The sequence below is a fragment of the Rhinolophus hipposideros genome (genome assembly GCF_964194185.1).
Source record: "Rhinolophus hipposideros genome assembly, chromosome: 7".
Classification (NCBI taxonomy): domain Eukaryota; kingdom Metazoa; phylum Chordata; class Mammalia; order Chiroptera; family Rhinolophidae; genus Rhinolophus; species Rhinolophus hipposideros.
The window spans coordinates 67,645,639-67,669,550 of record NC_138053.1 but is presented as its reverse complement, the minus strand read 5'-3'; the positions used below and the strand labels follow the sequence as shown (position 1 = coordinate 67,669,550).

Genomic DNA, 23,912 nt, shown 5'->3' with positions numbered 1-23,912 from the left:
TACAGATCTACATAGTCTGATTTTGTATTCTGACGTATAGTATTTATTGGATATATGTGTCTGTGCCTGTGCTAATACCCTATTTTAATTACTGTAGCATATTAACTGCAAGGCGAATCCTATCTTATCGTTGTTTTTCAAATTTTCTTGGTTATTTTTTCTTCCCTATGACAGTCACTTAATTTTATAAAAATTCTATTATAATTTTTATTATAATTATTTTGTAGATTAATCATTGACATCTTTGTGGTAAACTTGCTTCCAGTTATTTACGAGACACGACAGAGAAGAAGCAACTGAATTCCTTCCTTGAAGGCTTTCCAAACACTAGAATCATTCTTTAATGACCAATACAGCTCAATAACTTCACCGTCCTAAATACGAACTTTTCATAGATTTGTTGTGTTTTGTAATAATACTATCATCACCATGACGTCTGTGTTTCTTATTCTCTTTATTTTTATCTCATTTCTATTTATTTTGATAACCTGGTGCTATAAACTTGGATGTATTTCTTTTTCCTTTACTTGACATTTTCCATCATGCCCTCCAGTTTCTTTGTTACTACCTTTGGAAACCTTGCTCACATTCTCCTTCTTATTACTCCTCAATATCATTTCAAAGTCTGGTATGTGAACATAATTACCCTTATCCCTCTTGCACAAATCTTTCCTTAGTCTGCTGGACGACTTTCAAAGGATTAGTTTAAGTTTTTGGCTTGAGTTGTGTCCAGAGGCACAACTGCTATTAGTTCCTGCTACAAGTTCCACCTGGCTCAGAAAAATGGGAAAAAAGACATCTGTGAGCAGGAGATTATTAATTTTTATTGACTTGATCAGTTGAACATTTAAAGATAATAAGTACTGTTGGTAAAGATTAGAAATTATTGTGATAATTCTGAATTAGAATCAAAGAATTTATTTGTGAATAGATCATATAAAGTATCTTCACTGTTATTCCACTCAAGCATTTGTAGGATCTTTTCCTTTCTTTTTACTGCACATATTTTCCAGAATATTAGGTGGTCCCTTGACCCCTCATGTTTATTTTTTCCATTAATAATTAGTTCTGTCTTCTTTCTAGTGAGTACAGTATGAGGAAGACAGTTTAAGTTTTCTCTATTGTTTCAATACCTTAAAAAGCTTCAAGATCATTAACTTGAGGGTGATTGATCCAAACATATTTTAAGTATGAGATAATTATTGTGATATAGAGGCTACATAGTATATATATATATATATAGATAGATATATATGTATATATATAATTACGTTATTTCAATTAGAACTCAGTAATATTTTCTATGGTTTAGTCTGGAACTGAACACTTTCTGATTTAATGTGAATTTGGGTTGACTGCAGTAGTTGACAGCAAACATAATTTAATCAAGAGGGTTAGAATTAATTGATTCCTTAATAATTCCTATAGGATTAGAAACTTTAACTTGTCTAGAAATCCAGCAGATTGTATCTTGTCCTTTGAAGTTACTGGTTCAGTTTTAATGTTTATAAAACCATATTCAATTATTTGTAGGGATGATTTTGCTATCTCTTGTTGGACTTAAATTACCCCAATACTCAATTGTTTAAAGCAACAACAATCATTTGTTTTGCTCACAAAATGGCAGTTTGGGCAGGGTTTGGCAGGGAAGCTTATGTCTGCTCCACGTGGTGTCTGCTGGGATGGCTTCACTTGGGCTAGTGATCCATTTCCAACAGCTTACTCACATGGCAGGCAAAGTGGTATTGGCTGTTGATTTCTCTTCACATGGGTCTCTCTGTGGGGCACCTTGCACATCCTCATAACGAGATGGCTGGTTAACAAGACTGAATATCCCAAGAAACAATGTTGTAAGAGACAGGAAGTGGAAACTTCCCGTTTTTAAGTCCTGAGCCTGGAACTACTCATTGCCTCACTTTTGTATTATATTGATCAAGCATTAACAGGGCTCCGGTTTTAGGATTAAGGAACATAGACTTCTAGCTCTTGATGGGAAGGAGAAGTGTCAGAAATTTGGAGCCATGATTTCCGATTGCTATAATGATATGAGAATTTTGCTATCCTTAGTTTGATAAGGTTCATTTACTTCAAAGAGAGAATAGTGTTGGAACTTTGAGGCAGTACTATTATTTTTATTCAGATACTATTTTGCAGTGCAATTGTTTTTTTTTTTATTATTTTTTCACCATTAAGACTTTTTGAAGAGTAGTATATCTGAAGTATTAAAAACAGTGTCTGCAAGGTGTATATGAGGAAAACTAGAAAACTGATGAAAGAAATTTTTAAAAGATCCTAATAAATATATGGATAGGAAGATTCAATATTGTTAAGATGTCAGTTATTCCCAACTTGATCTACAGTTCAACACAATCCCAGTTAGAACCTCAGCAAGCTGCTTTTTGGATATCAAGGAACTTACTCTAAGTTTATATAGAAAGTCAGAAGACCCAAATATTCAATATGATGTTAAAGGAGAATAACAGTCAGAGGACTGACACTACAATATTTAGTACACAGCCACAGTAATCAAGACAGTGTGGAATGATCAAAGGAATAGATCAGTGGACAGAATGGGTAGCCCAGAAATAGACGCTTAAGTATAATCAACTGATCTTTGAGAAAGAAGCAAAGGCAATCCAGTGAAGAAAGGTAATATTTTTAAGAAGTGGAACTAGAAATTATCCACATGCAAAAAAAAAAAAGGAATCTGTATACTGACTACACCTTTCACGAAAATTAACTCAAAATGGTTCATAGACCTAAATGTAAGAAGCAAAACTATCAAACTTCTAGAAGATAACATAAGAGAAAATATAGGTGATTTTGGTTTGGTGCTGAATTTTTACATAGGAGTACATCAAAAACACTATCCATGAAAGAAAATACACGAATTAGACTTTATTAAAATTGAAAGCTTCTCAGTGAAAGACACTAAGAGAATGAAAAGATATACACAGATTGGGAGACAGTATTTGCAAAACACATATCCAGTAATAAAGAACGTGTATCCACAATACGCAAAGAACCCTTGCACTTCAAAATAAGAAAACAATTAAAGAATAGGCAGAAGATCTGAACAGACAGCCCACCAAAGAAGATATGTAGATGAAAAGTAAGTATATGAAAAGGTGCTTAACATCATATATTATCAGGGAATTGAAAATGAAAACGAGATGCCACAACACACCTATTAAAATAAGTAAAATCCCAAATAGTGACACCACCAAACACTGGCAAGAATGAGGAGAACAATAAGTCTTATGCTGGTGGGAATGCAAAAATGGTGTAACTACTTTGGAAGACAGTTTGGCAGTTTCTTAACAAAGCTAAACAAAGTCTTAACATACAATCCAGCAATTGTGTTCATACGGATTTACTGAAATGAGTTGCAAACCTATGACTTCACAAAAACCTGCACATGAATGTCTTTAGCAGAAACAACCCAAATGTCCATCAGTAAATGAATGGATAAACAAACGTGTGTGTGTGTGTGTGTGTGTGTGTTTGCGTGTTTGCAAGTTTTAACTCCTTTGATGTTTAGAAAAACAGATTATGAGTAGAGTAATTATTATGGAAATAATTAGAATTTCCATGGGGGATTATTGAGCTAGAACTATACGCATATTCAGTTCTTATTAGAATCACAGACTCATCACTAGATGAAATTTTAGAGCAACAAGTTCTCATTTTACAAATTTACAAAGAATGAAATTGAGATGCAGAAAGGTTAAGTGATTTGCTCATAGACACAACTAATAAGTAGTAAAACCAGAATTAGAAATAAGATCTCTTGATATCCATTTCTAGGATGTCTCATTTTCTTACGGGAAACTTACAGAAATGTGGTAAATGGCTTGTACAGTGTAATAATGGTAATTGATAATAATAGTCACAGCCCTCAGTTTATTTATCCTTTGGGCTTAGAATTAAGGTTGACACTTAGGAAACCTGGAAATGTGAACAAGCCAGCAAATAAAACAGGTAGAAAGGTAAGCTCAGGAGGCAAATAAAATTTCTGTTTCTCAAAAATGGGTAAAAATAACAAAGTAAAATTACCATTTATTTACTAATGATTACATATTAGTCATCCCTATATGTACACTTAACTTTCTAGTGTTACAATATATTGCCCAGTAAAATATGATTGTTAATATTTTGGCAATTTTTGCTTTGGCTGTTGTGATCAATGCTGGTAGGAACATTGGTGTACAAATATCTGTTTGAGTTCTGCTTTCAACTCTTTTGGGTATATACCCAGAAGTGAAATTGCTGAATCTTATGGTAATTATGTTTACTTTTTTAGGAGCTGCCATACTGTTTTCCATGGCAACTGCATGATTTTATATTCCCACCAGAAACACACAAGGGTTCCAATTTCTCCATATCCCACCAACACTTGTTTTTTTTGATAGCCCTCCTTATGCATCTGATAGCCATCCTTAAGCGTAGTTATCTCAGTGTGGTTTTGATTTGCGGTTCCCTAATGATTAGTTATGTTGATCACGTCTTCATATGCTTGTTGGCTATTTGTATATCTTTGGATACATGTCAGTTCTAGTCTTTTCCCCATTTTTAATTGGTTGATTTTTGTTATTGTTTGACTCCCTCTTTTGAAACTTAAGAATCATACCTACTTATTGACTTGTAGGAGCTCTTTTACCTATTTTGTATATTGATTTGTTACTGTCTTATTTAGTAAATATTTTCTTTTTGTTATTTGTTTTATTCATTTACAGTATCTTTGGTTTAGAAATTTTTATGTAATAGCTTCTATTAAGTTTTCCTTTATACTCTCTAGGTTTTGTATCTTGTTTAATAGTGTTCTTATACTCTCATATTATTAAAAATATTGTCTTCTACCATTTCATTAATACATTTTTTACAAGCTAATCAGCAAATTTATATTTGCTATTTAATTCATTTAATCTAAAATTAATCGTAGATTATATTTTTTGGGTATAATAAATTAAGTGCTATGTTTATAATTAACTGGATTTTTGTTGCTACCATAACTATTTAAAATTGGAGGGAATTCTTTTTCTACATTGAGACTTGACTTTTAAAAATAATTGTATCTCCACGTTTAGGGAGTAGTTACTTAGCACATGTCCTAAATAACTTACAAACACATCTATACATACATACATACACACACACATCTATTATGTGTGCTTTTTTACTTAGGCATTTTTTTTCTGAAACACATTATGAATATATTGTTTCAAATAATAATTCCTGTTTATGTTCTCTTTGCACGCTAGCCTATCTTAAGTTTTTTTCCTATAGAAAGTTTTAATTGTAATTTTTAACTCTTTCAGGTAGGATTATTTTACTTAATATCTTTTATCTTTTTTTGTGTTTGTGTTACCTTTTAAATACAGCTTGATAAAAGTAAAAGAGGTAATATTTTGTCTGGGTATTTGTTTATAGTTACCTGTTTATGGAAAATGATATAGTAGCTTCATTTTATGATTGGAGATTAATCTAAAATTATAAAAGTATCTTTAAAATATATATGTTTAAAATTTTTTTTAATTTACTTTGTGTTATTACTAATGTACAGTAAGAGTTTATTATATAATTAAGAGAAAATTGTTTAAATTAAATCTGATGTTACTGCAAAATTGCACAGTTCATGGATCTAATAATTTGTTCTATTAATTTGCACTATTTTGATCTAACAGTTCTTTATATTAGTGGAACTATATGGTTTCATTTTATTGAAAGTAGCTACATTTTCTAATATTGCAATTTCCCTTAGTTTTCTTATTATCGCCTAAGGTTTTTTCTTGCACTCTATGGATTTGGTTAAAAGTATTCAAAACACTTTTATTGTTATATTTCTGTTATTAATGATTTCGAGTACATAGATTTTAAAAGGTCCTTAATTATACTTTTTAAATCTTATAACAATCAGAACTGTATTTTAACTGTTTGTGTAAGTAATTGAAAATAAGTTTTATTTAGGAGTATTTTGTGTAGATATATTTCTGAGCATTGACAATGATAAAGAATTATATTTATTTTGGGAAATGACAGATTTTTTAAAAACATGTTTGTATTATGAATTATCTTTAAGTTATGTTATTAGTAACTAGACTTTCTGTAAAGCTGTGTACAGTAATCCTCTCCGTATCCATGGGAGATACATTCTGAGACCTTCCAGTAGATGCCTGAAACTGTAAATAGTACCAAACCCTATGTTTTTTTCCTATTCATACATACCTATGATAAAGTTCAATTTATAAATTAGGCACAGAAAGAAATTAACAATAATAATAATAAAATAGAACAGTGATAACATCATACTATAATAAAAGTTATGTGAATGTGGTCTCTCAAAATATCGTATTGCGTTGGACTTGTCCCTGTGATGATATGAGATGATAACGATGCGTATGTGATGAGATGAAGTGAGGTGGATATCCTGGACAAAGGGATGATTCATGTCTTGGGCTGGATGGCATGAGGTTTTTATCACGCTACTCAGAATGGTGTGCAATATTTCACTTATGAATTGTTTATTTCTGGAATTTTCCATTTAATATTTTTGGACCATGGGTCACTGCGGCGGACTGCATGGTAAACCATAGACAGTGACACTGGATAAGGAGGGGACTAAGGAGGGGACTACTGTACACCGGAGCTGTTCAGAGCTGAACCTTTGGCATAGAAGTTTTCATCAATTATTAGTGATTATGTTGCATCAAAATAATGATGGTGACTATATGGAATTTTAAAAAACTGAGTACTATATATTGGTTTGGAAATTTGAGTCATAATTGTATATACTAACTTACTTTCGAAAGAGATCTGCATAAGATGGCTTAATTTTTTGGAAAACTCTAAAATGGGAATTGTCACAATCAGTGATAGCCATGACTTTCATTAGTATAGAGTATAATATATACATGAAATTAAAAAATCTGTTAGAATTAAGTAATTTCTTTGGGGTGAGTGTGGGACGATGGTAATAGAAAAGAGCTAGATTCTGTGCCCCTTTTATTTCTGACTTAATATTTCCATTTTAACTATTCAGACTGCAACTTTGTGAATGGAATACAGAATAATTAAAATGATCATACAAATGATTCCTATTTAAACTGCTTTTGTTTTGAAATTAGAGTGAAAAAATTATATTTGTTAACATTAAATAGTTCTATCACTTTTACTTTAGGCCATTAAGAATCTGATTGAGATTTCTCTTTTTCATTCTGAACGTCATTTAGGAATCAGCATTCCGGAAGGGTTGATATAGCTTTGCATTTTTCTTCCTGGTAGTGACAAACTAGCCACTGTCCACTCGTAGAGAGCAGTATAGTAGTTGTCACTTGCAGCCTTTCTGTGACAGAGAGCCTATAGACTGACATAAAGTGCGTCCTGTGGTGAACTGTCAAGTGAGAATCTGACAAAAACTTAGTAGACAGAACTAATTGGGGAGGAAAAAGGATTTTTATCTCTCTTTTTTCTTTTCTTTTTGTTTTATAAGACAGATGTTGTTAAAGTACCTTGTCAATATAAGAATTGTCTGCCTCTCTTTTCTCATTGCATGGATCATTTTTTAATTTAAAATCTTGCAATGCAGGTCATTGAGCGCTTCTACATGGAGATTGGCACCGGACCAAACTCGAGACAAGCAACTCATAACAGTTGATGAAAAATTGGTAAGAATTTTCTTTTATACACTGCTAGGTTTCTGCCTTCAGGGTTATTTTTGTATAGTAGATTTTCAGAATGGTATTTTGGGTTCTTCTAGGAAAGTGATTTGCATTTCTAGACTGTTCATAAATTTTAAAAAAAATTATTTTTTGCAATGTTTGTCACAAAAGGATAAAGATGACTTGTGTTAAGCATTACATACAAATGTTAAGTCGTATAACAAATATTAAGCAATTAAAATTACAAAAGGCTTCCTTTTTTGTGGTGTTTATAAGTAGCAATTAGAACGTTTTTATTTTTGTAATGCATGTATTCCTTTTTATTTTCTCAGTTAACTCTTATTTAAGTTGTCAAATACCGTTACTTTCTAACATAAGTATATTGCGTTTTTCTGGAATCAGTTATTGCTCTTGTGACTGAATATATGTTTGTACACACACAATTGTACACATCTCATTTCTATATTATGCTTGAGAAGTTACAACTAGCAACAAGTATATAATATTTTTTTGTTAATCAGTAGCAGATAGAATTTTGGTAACCGTGACTTATAAAATTTTTAATGTGGTGTTACTTTAGATGCAACTTTTATTTGTGCTTATATTGTACAATAGCACAGATTTTGTAAAGTTTTTAAGACTTCCAGTAAAAATGTGAGAAATTTATATATTTAAGAGAAATCTTATGTGGTAAGATTTAATAAACTAGATAAAAAAGTAATAAACTAGATAAAAACTGAATTGCTGGAGGGTGAGGGTTGGAGCAGAGGGAAGACCTCTAAGCCTTTCTCAAGATAGTGGTTTTCAAACAGTCGGCTGTCTGGGCCGGGGGAGCCCAAGACCCTTGTAGGAAACTAACAGAGTCAAACTATGTTCACAATTATACAAAGACGTTATTTGCCCTTTTCATTCATTGACATCGACACTGCTGTTACAAAAAGCAATTATGGTGAAACTGGGAGCATCTAAGCACAAATTAAGGTAGTGGGCCCAAACTGCTACTAGTCATTGTATCCTTCACATCCTTGCATTCAAGGTTTTTTAAAAAAGAAAAGCCAATTTCTCTTCACGTCCTTGATGAAGCTGCAAAAACTATTAATTTTTAAAAGTCTCTGCCCTGCATGCCCATCTTTTTGTGTTCCGTGTAACAAAATAGAAGTATGCATAAAGCACTTCTGCTGTATACCAAAGTACCTCTGATGTGTCAAGGAGAAGCGCTCATATTGTTTGCTGTTGCACACTGAGCCTCGCCACTTTTTTCACAGAACATTTTTTAATTGAGAAAAACAATAACAGGTGATGGACAAACTATGGTTATTTAGTCTCCAGTATATGGCAGTCATTTTCTAGAAAATAAACTTCTCACTCAAGGAAGGTGTTGCCTGTGATAAACTTCAAGCTTTCAAGTAAAAATGATAATTTTTAGAACTCAATTCTGCTGCTGATCTCATTGAGCTCGACAACTTCCCAGTACTTAAAGACTGTTCTGATGGTATTGGTGGTGATATTAATGAATGTGATTTACATATTGCGTAGTGAGGGATGTTAACATTTGGAAGATCTGCATACCTCTGTGAACCAGTGTTTTTCATATGACCAATGTATGTTGTTATAAAATCATGCATGGGTAAAACTTCCATTTAAAGTGCAAGAGAGAACAATGCATTTAACGTGAGTATGAAAATATTAAAGCTATTAAAATATTGCTCCCTTTTCCAATTATGTATCTGTGAGGATGACTTTTTTTCATATATTACAACCAAGACAACTTAGCACAACAGTTGGAATGCAAGAACAGATGTTAGAATTAAGCTGTCTTCTGTTAAGGTAGACATTAGAGATTTTCAAAAATGCAAATCATTGCCACTCTTCTCACTTAATTTTTAAGTTTTGAAAACATTTTTCATAATAATGTTATGTTAATGTATAATCAGTTTATTATTTTAAACCAATTATTTTGTGGTAATATATAATTGGTTTATTATTTAAATTTTTCTCCATTTTAATTTTTTGTATGGCAAATATCTGTAGACATATTTCATATAAACAAAACCTCTTTTGGGTCCCAATAATTTTCAAGAGTGTAAAGGAGTCCTGAGACCAAAATATTTGAAATCATTCTCCTAAGTCTTCTTTTTTTTTGGGTTCAACATCCCCAGAGCTTTGAATCATTTTACATGAATTCTAGTTCATTCATCATCTTGATTGCAGTTTGACTGAATCCCTTTTAAAGTGTTTTTGCCAGGATTTCTCGAGATACTCTAGATATACGGTACAGGGTATGGTGGCAATTATTACCTCTATTCTTTCTAGTCTCAGCAGTAAGGCAACTTAAAATTTAGGTTTTCATAACTTCTTCCTTATGTCGATTTCATGGAGAGAGCTAAAACCTCACATCATTTTTTATTTGTACTGTTACCAAGTCATTTCATTTCTTCCATCTTAACTATATGCTGTTTGTTATTTTTAACTGTTATGCGCAGATTAGTTCAAAGGGCATGTTACCAAGTGAATAATTTTTTTAATGTTGTATCTGACCGGCAGAATTTAATATATGGAACATAAGAAATTAAAGGAATTTTTATAGTGTTTCATAAGTACAAAGAAAAAGATGTTTTGTTTTGTGTATTGATTGTATATTGACGTGTATCCTATCTTTTTTTTTTTTTTTTTTGGCATAGAACGTAGAGGGGAAAAGTCTGCCTGGCATTTTCTAGTGTAAAGAATCGATTCTCTCATTTTACAACTAAATACAGTATTGACATTGTTAGAGAACAGATCTCCAGAGAATAAAATTGTAATATTTCCTGCATTACTGTTAATGAATTTTATAGCAGAGCACATGGTAAATTTCTAATCAGTTTTCTTCTCTGTTCTCTATAAACTGCTATCCTTTTCATTTACTCTTGGAATTAATAAAAATTTTAAATATCAAAAGAATAGATGACAGTATTTTAAAATGATATTGTCAATTTATGTAGAAGCACAGCGTTTAAAAAAAAATAGCAAACGTTTTGTGGGTTGCACCATTATTATTTCCAAATATGTGATACTTCCTACGGATAATCAGGCAAGCTTACAAATGATGGTTTGCTTGGCCCTTGGTTTTTGTTGCAGGAGTTGCTGTGCTGTGGAAGTTGGGTGAAGAATGTCTTTGCCTTTGTGTTTTATTAAGAGTAACTTTTTCCCTTTATCCCACCCCACCCCAATCTCCTTTGAGTACATTCAGTGACTACTCAAGTCCAATGAACGTCTTGTCTTTTTATATTCACTTGGACTATACAAAATAGAGAAGTTAAATTTTCAGTGCTCCTTAAAAATTTTTGTAGATACTCCCCCACAAAACAACCAAAGCATGAATTAGACCTAGATAACTATATTTTTGGAATGCATTTTAACCATTTTTATTACCTAGTTCTTAAAAACTTAATTTCTGTTTGTCACAAATACCTTATATTAACTATCTACTGCTATAGAAATTTAAATACAAAAGATAGAAACATCCCATCATAAAATATAAGAATTGTTTCAACTTATTAATAATGTGAAATAAGCCTTAATAGTTTGGACATTAGTATATTACTTTTGTAAAATTATGTTGGCTGCCATTTTTCCTTCATTCTTCATTTATTTATTCAGTATATCCTTATTGAACACTAATGTGTGCCAGGCAACATGTTTTAATGTTTATATTGACACTTTCAGTGGTTTATTTTCATTTAGGTGCTCAGTTATTTTGTTTAAAAACTATTAAGTGCCACCTGTTTTAAATTACTGTAGTTATATATACATCCTCAACATAAATGCATATGAAAAAGAAAACTTTATTTAGCAATCTGTAAATCTCAAATCTGTGAGGTGGGGTGGGGAAGGATGGCAATTATGTCAAAGCTTTTTTTTGCGAAATTTATAGTACACACTATTTAAAAATCCTATTAGGATTTTAATATTAATCTCTTTATTTAAAAATTCGGTGTGCATGTAAAATATTAAATAGAGTCAGTGTTCCTAATGTTGCCAATCTGTTGTGTTTTACTGCTTGACAGTTTCTTTCAGATAGCAATAATACAGCAGTTAAAGCTTTGTTACTGGCTGATACTTGCAATAAGTAATTGCTATTTGATTAAGCTAAGCACATGGTATTAGTAGCACACTCAGCCAACTGGGTGATAATATTGCTGTTTTAGAATGTATACAAGCAGCAACAAGTTATTGCATAGAAAGTTTTTTTGTCACTCTAATAGGTAGTTTTTAAATTTTTTCATTGCTTGAACTTGCTCTAAGAAATTTGTAAAAATGAATGATTTTTGCAACCTTTCCAAAATAAAGCAAATATATTTGCTACACAGTATTGGTTTTATGTTGTTTTTACCTCCTACCATACTAAAAGTTAATAGATGAAAACTTTTTATAAGTCTGCAAACTTGAATTAAAAATCGGTCATTCAGAGGTGACCTGCACAAAAAGATAAACCTAAGTTAAAGGCTTACATTTGCTTTGACTGCTTGCTTTTTTTTTTTTTTTAAAGGGTCAGTTTTCTTTTGGTGAGATTACTTTTCTTTTGGTGTATGGCAGCGCTATCTCTCCTAGATTATTGGAAAGAGTAGTGTCTGTGATTGGGGTTATACAGCCTTCTAACATCTCAAGTGTCTGTTTTGTCTGGACTTTCCACACGCAGCATTCTTGTGCAAAAATTTCAAGGCTTTAGTCTGGAGCACTGTGTCAGAGGATATGTCTCTTTGAAGGGTAGACAGGAGTTTTTTATGTTTTATTCACTAAGTAGTATTTCATTTTACATCAAAGAATAGCAAGTAGCCTTTGAGAACCATCCATGGTGGCAGTTTAGCATGTGGGGTTCTTTTAAGACTTTCACTAAATATGTTTCTTCGTGTTTTTCAGTCTACAAATGCTTATTTATATTCTTGCATTTAAATGAGACTGTTAAAAAGAGAAAAAGTATTGACTAAATGTAAATGTTAGTTTGAAATACAATTTTGTTTTTTAAAAACTTACGTACTTCTGTTGGTTTTACACTATCCCCAAGCTACGAGAAAAATAAAATTAGTGACTAGCCTTTATGATTGTAGCAATACTATTGCTTAAAATTTTAAGGAAGAAGTAATAACTAATGATTTTGGAAGTGTAAATTTTATCGTTACATGGCCTTTTATTGGCCTTTTTCAAGAATGCATAGGAGGTAGGAGAGGAGGTGAGATACTGATTTGGAAAAATAGCAAAAACTCAATGAAAAATGTTAAGACTTTGTATAGCTAGAAGTAAATGTCTTTCTACACCTCTGGGATAAGTTAACAAATGTATTATGAACTAATAACAGTAATCACACAATAAGCGGCTGCTTACATGTTTAGAAGATTAAATTGTATTTATCATTCCGATTACATGACATATATACCTAACTATATGAACTAATATTAAAATAGCTTGTTTTTATGTTTATAGGTAAACATGCTCTTAAGTTACTGAAAATTTATCTAAATAGAATTCATTGATCATTTAAAATAGAAATATTTCTACTTTCATTAATGACATGTCATTAGTAAAACAACTTCAGATAACTTTTGCATTTAACTTTGATTAAAACTAGTCAGATCGTTTATTATATACAATTACTTAACATAAAATTACATTGATAAATACAGAACTTTGTTTTCTAAAGTACACTCCCAATTAAAATAAGTTGTTTTCACATATTATCATGCTGTATAAAACTTGTACTTACTAAATTCTTATAGAGGAAATGAATGTAATAATGGGTTTTATATGCAGACGGGAACCATTGAAACTTAAAATAGAGAATGATCTTTCTATATTAAAATTGTTTAAGGAACAAAAGATTTTTCCTCTACAGTATTCAGCCATCTCTATTATCTGTGATTCTTCAGCAATTAAAGCAGATTTATTTTCCTCTTTGTTCCTACTTGGAATACTTGAACAATGCTGGAGAATTGAACTGACTGGAATGTTTTATCTTTCAAAAGCTTTAAAGTTCTATGTACCAATTAGCAAAATACAGTAAAGGTTTAAGCTGTTAATAGCCACAACATCTTTAATGCATAGATCTGTAGTCTGCTAGTGCTGTGTAACAGTTCTCCATTGTATGTCTCTCTTAAGGAGAGGAACTGTGTCAGTTCTTTTCTTGCTTTACTACCTGCTGTGTATGGAAATTGTATATAATACTTGACACTCGCTTTCAAGATTTAAAATTCTTGCATGTTATTATGTAGGGGCTTTGGCTCTTCATAAAGTAGGTTTGATAATATTTATTTGGATATTAATATTAAGTTTTTTGTCATATTTTAGCGATTATACGATTTATATGTGAAAATACATTATTTTTCTTTAATTCAAGTATATAAGCTGTATATTATTAGCTCCTTGAAAATTGGTTGCTTAATTTTATTCATTTGACTGAATATAATTATAAACTAATCATAAAACTTTATATCAGAGTATGTAGATAACCTGATGCTTCATTTTATACTGTATTTGAGTATAGGTTGGTTTTCATATTGTTTCTTTCTTTGTTAGTAAAAAGAAAGAATTTTGTTTTTAGTTATATAGCTTTTTTAATTGGCTGGCTTGTCAGATAATTTCACAACTGAAGAGTTCATCCAAATACCCACCTTAAACTTGTTAAAGCCTCGTGTCCATCATCTTACAGTAAGTTCTAAGTGAAGGTATGGGTGAGAGGAAGTGAAGAAAATAGGAGAAACATCTTCTGGTGGCAATTACTTTTTATCTTTATATTATGTATCTTTGGAAATAGAATTAAAGCAGAAGAAAGGAGAATTCAGATCTCAGAATTTGAGACTAGCAAACTTCAATTTTATTTCTGTTTTTAGGCTCTCTAATTTTACATGACTTCAGTCTGTGCTCTGATTCTACTCTTCAAAATACCACTTGTAAGCTTGCAAGTATCATTTGTTTAACAAGATGAGGAAGTTTAAAAAATAGGGTACTGATATGGAAGCTTGACTGTATGCAATGTCCTATGTCTCCACAAAACTCTGCCTCTTCATAAGGCATACTTCTTAACTTTTTTAAGGAGGGCACAGCTCACAGTGGCCCATGCAGGGATCGAACTGGCAACCTTGATGTTATTAGCACCATGCTCTAACCAACTGAACTAACCGGCCACTCCCTATAAGGCATACTTTTCAAGAAATGTGTGAATAGACTTTTTGTTCAGTTTCTGTTTCATGTTTAATACTTCTTTCAGTTTTGAGTACATTGCACATTAATTAATGAAGGTTTTAAAAAATTTTTTAATGCCTCCAAATAAAATAGGTATTAAAAGATGATTTTGGCTTTCTCTGAGCAACATATAAGACACAGGTATACCAAAATGTTGGGCTGAAAGTGCTATTTTAAATTTAAGAACAGAGGATCTGATTAGTGTACTGATTTGCATCTGTAGAATGACTGCTGAGTCTGTATTGTTATAATTAAAATCTATCAATTAAAAAGATTTTTGAACCTAATTGAGTAGTTTGAGATATGATACCCAAAAAATTAAAGTAAGGTTCCTGGTTTAGTTATAATGTGTTAAACATTCAAATATGGCTGGTGTGGCCTCCACTTTGAGTGTTTAGAAATTAGAACTGTTCCAGTGCTGGGAGTTTTCAACTATGGCAATCTAGTTTGTATAGATCCTGCAAGTGTGTGTGTGTGTTTTAATCATCCCTTACTTATAATATAGAACATTACTAAACTTTTTCACTTATAATATAGAACATTACTAAACTTTTTCATTTGCCGATTCAATTAGTTGCGCACCTGCTATGTACCATATTCTAGGCCCTGGGGATATAGCAGTAAATAAGGAAAACATTGTTGAGAGCTTATATTTCTTACGTGTAAACATATGCCAACTTTATTTGTAAATCATTAAGATACTTTCATAGATTTGTGAATGTTATGGAAGAAAATCAGGCAGAGTGATAGGATAGAGAGTAGCTGGTGGGGTTGGATGTCATAGGGGTTATTTATATGGCAATCAAGGAAAGCCATGTGGAGATGATATGATATATGAACCAAGATCTGAATGATGAGAAGGAGCTAGTAATGTGAGAATCCCAGGTAAGAGTATACTAGGTAGAGGAAAAAAGTAATGCTACAAAGTGCAAAACAGCTGGTAGTAGAGAAAAGAAGGAAAGCTATGACATAATGAGAAAGGGGGGGGGGAGCGTGATATAAAATGAGGTCAGAGTGGTAGGCAGGGGCGGGATCAGGTAAGATTTTTACTCATATGCCTGTTTTTGATGTTCATGAAATAATTTTTATAAAGTTTTTTTACAATTGATTACATTTTTTAACAACTACTTTTTAAAAAGGATTCCAGTTTTTATCTTTGCATTTAAAATTTTACATACAGTTTACCAATTCATTGATTCTTCTATTAAGGAATCTTCTGAATTTGAAATTGCTTATTGATAAAGGTCATGTTGGGATCTGGAATACTGAATTCATTTCCTTCCTCTAATCTCCCACTCTCCATGGCCCTCATACCACCACCACCACCACCACTCCTACCCCCATAAACCAAAATGGGGAAAAAGGTAGTGAAGTTTCTTCATCAAGGTAAAGAAAGACAAGAAATTGACTGAGCTGCTGTCCATCATGTTGGTGCTGACAAAGCCAGAAATAAGCTTCTGCACCCTGCTTACGGTGGTGTCATGGACTGGTGGTGACGGCTGCATCCTTCTTTTAATTTTGATTCTACTTTGACTCTCCCTGCCACTCCTTTTTCCCTCTTTCTCTCTGTTGCTTGGAATTTGTCTCTCTGACTTTGTGACTCTGTTCTCTTGCTGACAATGTAGCTGATGGTCATCTCTCCCTTTCTGGCTACTTGTGTTGCCACCCACCACGTGCAGGCCTCCCCCTTCTAGCGGCTAGCTCTTTCTCTTCCTCTGCCCCTTTTGCCTGTCTGACGGGCGGTTGGCTCTGGTCAGTTCTTTTTGGTTATTATCATTCTTTTCTTTTTTTTTCATTCCTCTCTTCGAACCACCTCGTTGTTCTCCCCTTCTCTCCTTTTCCCACTCTTCTGTTCCTTGTCCTTTTTCTTCTTTCTTCTTTCTTCCTCTCCTCCCAAAATGATGGGAGAGCTACATCAGATCTAGAAAGGATGGACAGAGATGGCCTTACCCTAAGGGTCTTACATAAACCCTTGGGAATATACAGGACTTTTGAAGACATTTACTAATTGGCAAAATAAATGTCATGATTTGTACATTATAATTGTACATATTATTGAATCAGAATTAATTGAGAAGACTACTGTTGTGACTCATCTTTGTTATTCAGGTGCTGAGTTCCAGGGGATCTTGGAGCAAAATATTGGCCCTAATTACAGTAATGTTAAATTGTGTTCATTTGTGTGTGTACATGTATGGATAGTTGATATTTAACAATTTTTATCACGTAACTTGCCTTTTCTAACAGCCTGTGGCATTTTACTAAACCATCTATCTTACTCTATTTACATAGATTTTGACAATCAGTTGTGTAGAGGTATTGCTATGTAATTATCATTCCAATAGGAAATTATTTTAGTCATTCATAACCTATTTTTAATGGTAGGAATTTTTCAACTGTATTACTTAAAGAAGTTTCTGAAGGCCTTGTTCATATTATACGTTAGATTTGGTCATTAAACTATGTAATTAAAATTGTTTTTTGCAGTTTTTACTAGTAAAACACGAACATTGTAGAAACATTAACTTGGAAATGTTAACGTATAAAGAAAATAAAATCGCCTGTAATCTCATAGCCTTAGTGAATTTACTTCTTTTTTATATGAATATTTAAACACACCAACATCCAACATATTTATATGTAACACAAATCATTCTTTCTAGTTTGATGTCCTGTTTTTCACTTTATTTGCATTATATTGTGAATATCTTTTTGTCTTTAAAATTATTCAAAAGTGAAAAATGTACATGGATATATAATTTCTCATTGTATGGCTATACCATAACATCTATTGTTTTACAGCAGAATGCTTACAATTTTTCTTAATTATACACAATGTGAGTATACACATCTTTATACCTAAGTCAAATCTTTGATAATATCTTTGTTCTGGGATTGATTCTTTGAAGTGGGATTACTAAATCAATGGGTTCACGTTAATATTTTAAATATTTTTGATCCCTAAAGACAATTGATAAGTTATACTTTTAGAAAGGTTTTTTATTCATTAGCTCCATATAGCTTTAGAGATATGGCTCTTCATAGCTTGTGCTTTTTTCTAGTATACATGGTCCATTTCTGTGGATGCCTTTCAGACTCTGACACATAGGTGTAACAAATTCTATCTAATAAATAAATACTGTACATCTAAGAATTAGAAAACAATAGAAACACATAATACTGAAATGATACAGCATTGAATTAGAAAGTACTTCAAAGCTTAGTATTATACATCCTTAGGGTCAACAATACTAAGCTTTGAAGTACTTTCTAATTCAATGTTGTATCATTATCATGAACTTAGCCATCATTGTACTGTCAGTTTGTGGATATGTAGGTCGATGGGATTTCTATCATAAATATTTATAAAATATTAGGCCATTGAATAACAATTAGTACCACTACTGTTATTACTATTATTTTATAATGCACTGTAATGGTTTGTAATATAAAGAATTTATCTGAGGAAGTTAGGAAACATTCTGTTTTATGTGGCCATCTATATTCTTGTTACATAGCCTTTCCAGAGCAACACAAGGTGATCATGCACTAAAATATCTACAGTAATTACTCTCATCATTTATTCGGTGAACTGTGTTGTGTTTGATTTCTAGTTTAATTTCATTGTAGTCAACAACACACTCTTAATGATTTCAATTTTGAATTTTCTTGAGACTTCTTTAATGGCCCAGAATATGGTCTATCTTAATTAATGTTCCACGAACATTTAGAAAGAATGTGCATTTTCCAGTTTGGGGGTTTGGTGTTTCATAAATTTTGATTAAGCTTTCAGTTGGTTAACGGTATTGTTCAAATTTTCTTTATCCTTATATTTTTGTCTACATCTTCTGTCTGTTAGAGAGGAGTGTTGACGTCTGAAACTATAATTTGTTTCTTCCATTAGTGGCATCACTTTTTTACTTCATTACTTTAGAAGCTCTGCTATTATGTGTATAAACATTGAAGATTGATATGTGTTCTTGATGAACTGATGTTTTTATTCTTACGTAACGTCCCTCTTTATCCTGGTGCTAATCTTTGTTCTGAAGTCTACTGTGGTGCCAGTAATATAGTTGATCCCATTTTCTTAGTCTTAGTTTTGCAGGGCACATCTTACTCCACACTTTTACTTTTAATCTATCCTTGAGTTTGTATTTAAAATGTGTCCCTTGCACATGTGTTTGGCTCTTGCTTTTATTTTACGTAGTTTGATAATCTCTGAATTTTAATTCCCATCTGATTTCTGTTCTCCCTTGCTCTTCCCTTCACTTTTCCCATCTTCATTTTGGATTGAGTACATTTTTAGAAACCCATTTTATCCCCTCTGTTGATATTTTAGCTGTACCTCTTTTCTTAGTGGTTCTGTTAGGGATTACAATATACATCCTTAATTTTTTACAGTCTACCCTGAACTAATAATATGTCACTTTACCTGTAACATAAGAACCTTAAAACAATGCTCCTATCTATCCCTGTAGTCCTTTGTGTTAATGTTGACATACATTTTACTTCCACATGTTATAAATCCCACAGTAATTATTAATATTGCTTTAAACAGTGTTATCTGTTAAAGAAATTAAGAAGGTAGAAGAAAAATCTTTCATATTTTCCCACAAATTTACCATTTCTTTTTATTGGGGAATATTGGGGAACAGTGTGTTCTTCCAGGACTCACTATCTCCATGTCAAGTTGTTGCCCTCAATCTAGTTGGGACGGGGCACAGCTCAGCTCCAAGTCAAGTTGTCGTCCTCAGTCTAGTTGTAGAGGGCACAGCTCACCGGCCCATGTGGGAACCAAACTGGTGACCTTGGTGTTACGAGCACCATGCTCCAACCACTGAGCCAACCGGCTGCACCAAATTTACCATTTTTGATGCTGTTAATTCCTCCATATAGATATAGATATCCATCTGGTATCTTCTTCCTTCAGCCTGAAGAACTTAATTGAACATATTTTGTAGTGCAGACCTGTTGGGACAAAATCAGCTTCTGTTTAACTGGAAACGCCTTGATTTTGCCTCTGCTTTTGAAAGATCTTGACTTGCTCAGGCTGCCATAACAAAATGCCATAGATGAGTGGCTTAAATTTATTTTCTCATGGTCTGGAGGCTAGAAGTCCAAGCTCCAGATGTCAGCATGGGTGGTTTTTTGTTTAGGACTGGCTCCCTGGCTCCCTCGCCCTCTCTGCCTGCCCTATCACCGTGTCTTCAAATGGCTAGGAGAGAGAGCAAGAGACAGAGAGTTAGTGCACAAGCGCTCTGGTGTCTTGTATTATAAAGGCAGTAATCCCATCATGATATATGTCCAAATACCATTATATTGGTGGTTGTCTTCCATATATGAATTTGGGGTGCTGTGGGTAAGGTGGCACTCAGTGTTACGGACATTTAGTCCATAGCAACCTTCTCATTGGATGTAGAATTCTAGTTTGAAATTTTTTATTTTAGCATTTTAAAGATGTCACCACATTTTCTTTTTTTAAATGTGGTAAGTGTACGTAACACAAAATTCACCATTTTAAACATTTTTGAGTGTATAATTCACTGGCATCAAGCACATTCACAGTGTTGTACAACCATCATCACTATCCATCTCCAGAAGTTTTTCATGATCCCAGACAGAAACTGAACCCATCAAACAATAACTCCCTATGTCCTTCTACCCCCAATCCCTGGTAACCTTTATTATACTTTCTATCTATGAATTTGCCCACTATAGGTATCTCATATAAGCAGAATCATACTATTTCTGTCCTTTTTATGACTGGCTTAATTCACTTAGCATATTTTCAAGGTTCATCCATGTCGTAGCATGTGTCAGAATTTTAGTCCTTTTTAAAGTTGTATAATATTCTATTATATGTAAATGCCACATTTTGTTTGTCCATTCATGTGGGCATAGTGGTTGTTTGTCCTTTTTGGCTGTTGTAAAGAATGCTGCTGTGAACGTGGATGTCCCAGTCCCTGCTTCCAGTTCTTTTGGGTATATACCCAGAAGTGGAATTACTGGATTCTATGTTTAATTTATATTCTGTATTTAACTTTTTGAGGAACTACCGTACTGTCTTCCACAGCAGCTGTTCCATGTTCATATTCCCAGCGGTAACGCACAAGTGTTCCAATTTCTCCACATCCTCACCCACATTTAATCTCTTTGTTTTATACAATAGCCACCCTAATGGGTGTGAAGTGGTATCTCATTGTGGTTTCGATGTTCATTTTCTTACAACTGTTAGATATTGAGCATCTTTTCATATGCTCATTGGCCATTTATATATTTTCTTTGGAGAAATGTTTATTCAAGTACCATATTTGCCATATATAATACACACTTTTTTGCCCAAATTTGTGAAAGAAAAATAAGGATGCACATTATAAATGTGTGGTACTAATTCCGTATCTATATAAATGTTTATAATTATTTTATTTATGCTTATGAGTTAAAAGTGTAACTCTAGGAATCAATAACAATATCCATATGCAAAATAATACCCTGGAATATGATAATCGGTTTTGTTGAACTAGGAATGAACTTGAAATGACAAGAGTTCTTGGCCTTCTATGATGCATAAATATTGAAAATTTGTTACCGGTACATAAAATTTCTTGTAACTTTATCTGTTCTTGTGTTTTGGAATTATTTGTTACATAAAATTATTGTACCATAATATGTTAAAAAATAAATGCTAAAATTCCTTTATAATACAAAAAACAAGTACCTAAATGTAAGCAAATAAAAATTTGAATAAATAAAATGAAAGATTTTTCCCTGAAAGTTTGAGCCAAAAACATGAATGCACATTATACATGGCAAAATATGGTACTTTATAGTTTTGATTTGGGTTGTTTGCTTTTTGTTGAGTTGTAGGAGTTCTTTGTGTATTATGGATATTAATCCTTGATATCCAGTATGTGTCCTTTGATGCACAAAAATTTTAATTTTGATGAAGTCCAAATTGTTTTTTCTTTTGTTGCATGTACTTTTATTGTCATATTTTAGAAATTCTCACCAAATGTCAAGACGTCCCCCTATGTTTTCTTCTAAGAGTTTTTTAGTTTGAGCTCTTAACATTTAGTTCTTTGGTTCATTTTGAGTTAACTTTTCTATATGTTATGAGGTAGGGATTCTGTTTTATTCTTTGGCCTTTTGACATGCAGTTTTCCCAGCATGGTGTTTTCCTCATTGAACGATCTTGGCACTCTTGTTAAAAATCAGTTGACTGTGTATGTAGGAGTTTATCTCTGGACCTTCTATTCTCTTTCATTGATTTACATATCTGTCTTTTTATGCCAGTCCCGCACTGTTTCAAATACTGTAGTTTTGTAGTAAATTTCGAAATCAAGATGTACGAGTCCTCCAACTTTGTTCTTTTTCAAGATTGTTTTGAAGCAAAGCTTCCATATTAATTTTGTGATGAATTTTTGTTTCTGCAAAAAAAAAAATCATTGGGATTTTGATAGGAATTGCGTTCAGTCTGCAGATTGAATTGGGTAATATTGTCACCTTAATATTAAGACTTACGATCTATGAACACAATGTTTTTCCATTTATTTGTTTTCTTTAACTTCTTTGAGCAGTGTTTTGTAGTTTTTATTGTGGTAAGTCTTTCACCTTCTTAAAGTTTACTCCTAAGTATTTTATTATTTTTGATGCTGTTGTAAATGGAATTGTTTCCTTAATTTCCTTTTCATATTATTCATTGTTAACAGGTAGAAACACAACTGATTTTTGTGTTGGGCTTCTTCTTTTTTTTTTTTTAATCCTGTCACTTTGCTGATCTTGTTCATTAGCTCTAACAGGTTTTGTGAGTATGTGTGGAATCCTATAAATCTGCAAACAGAGATAATTTTATTTCTTCTTTTTCCAATTTGGATGCCCTTTACTTCTTTTACTTGCCTAATTGTTCCTCTTCAGAACTCTGCCTCACAAATGTTAGTCTACCTCAGCAGCTCTGAACTCTGATTTCTCCTACCTTCTCTGTTCAGTGAGACTACTGTGTTCTGCCTGGGCTCCACCATCATCTGGAATGTGCCTCTAGGCATAAAGCTGGGACAATTGTAGGACTACATCATGAGTTTTCCTTTTTTCAGGGAGTACATTATGATGATGTTTGTTTTCCAATTGTCCAATATCTGAAAATAGTTGGTACCTATTACTCCATAATGGGTGGCAGTGAAAGGCCACGTACTACATTGTGACAGTTCTTTTACAATAATGGCTTTGTTAATGAATCTTTCTTTATTAAACCAACCTTTAATGATTTGCTCAGTTATTGATGCTCTCAATTCTTTCTATAAAACATACTAACACTCGGACACACTACATACTATGGTTTAGGTTTCGTTTAACTAAAATGAAATTTAGGTTTCGTTTTAGTGTACTACCAGACTTTAGCTCTCAGTAATTGAGTCATATGCTTACTAAAACTCAGTTTTGCTTTTTTCCACACCTTTTTATGCCAATTTTACTTGACATTGTAATTACATAAGTTAAATGAATACTATAATCGGAATGCTATATGGGGACAGAGTTCTTTCTATGACAATTCTATTGAATACTTTGAAAAGACAATAAAGGTGAATTTCTGACAATTTTTGTCAAATTAGGTGAAACAATTATAAAAGGTTGTAATATAAAAGGAAATCATAAAATCTAGACAGATTTCATACTCAGATTGCTTCACAAATGTCTTTATATTCTCATTTCACAACTTAAAAAACCTATAAATTGTAGATGGTATATTTTCTTGGTAGTTTATGGAAGAAACAACACTTGAAATTCTAATCACTGGATCTATACTGAAAGAGAAGGTACTGGCCTTGTCTCTGAAGATCATTACAAGAATGTACATGTATGCTTTTCGAGTTATAATAAAATGTTGAAAGTGTGGTGTATATGTGTGCACACTGATGCACACTTGCATGTGTGTATTTCCTTACTTAGTGATCCCATTTTCACTAGTATTTTCAGTTCACTGACCAACATCAGTTCTTAAGTCAGAAAGGAAACCTCTATTGCATAGTTTAACTTTTATTCTTA

General features: G+C 32.4%; 1 protein-coding gene across 1 annotated transcript in view; it reads left to right on the top strand.

The window, feature by feature from the left end:
• Positions 1 to 23,912, top strand: part of NDUFS4 (NADH:ubiquinone oxidoreductase subunit S4) — a 92,207-nt gene that overhangs the window by 28,964 nt on the left and 39,331 nt on the right. Inside the window, exon 2 of the mRNA XM_081054449.1 lies at positions 7,586 to 7,664. Coding sequence (XP_080910575.1) covers positions 7,586 to 7,664 — 79 coding nt within the window. The remainder of the gene's footprint in view (positions 1 to 7,585; positions 7,665 to 23,912) is intronic.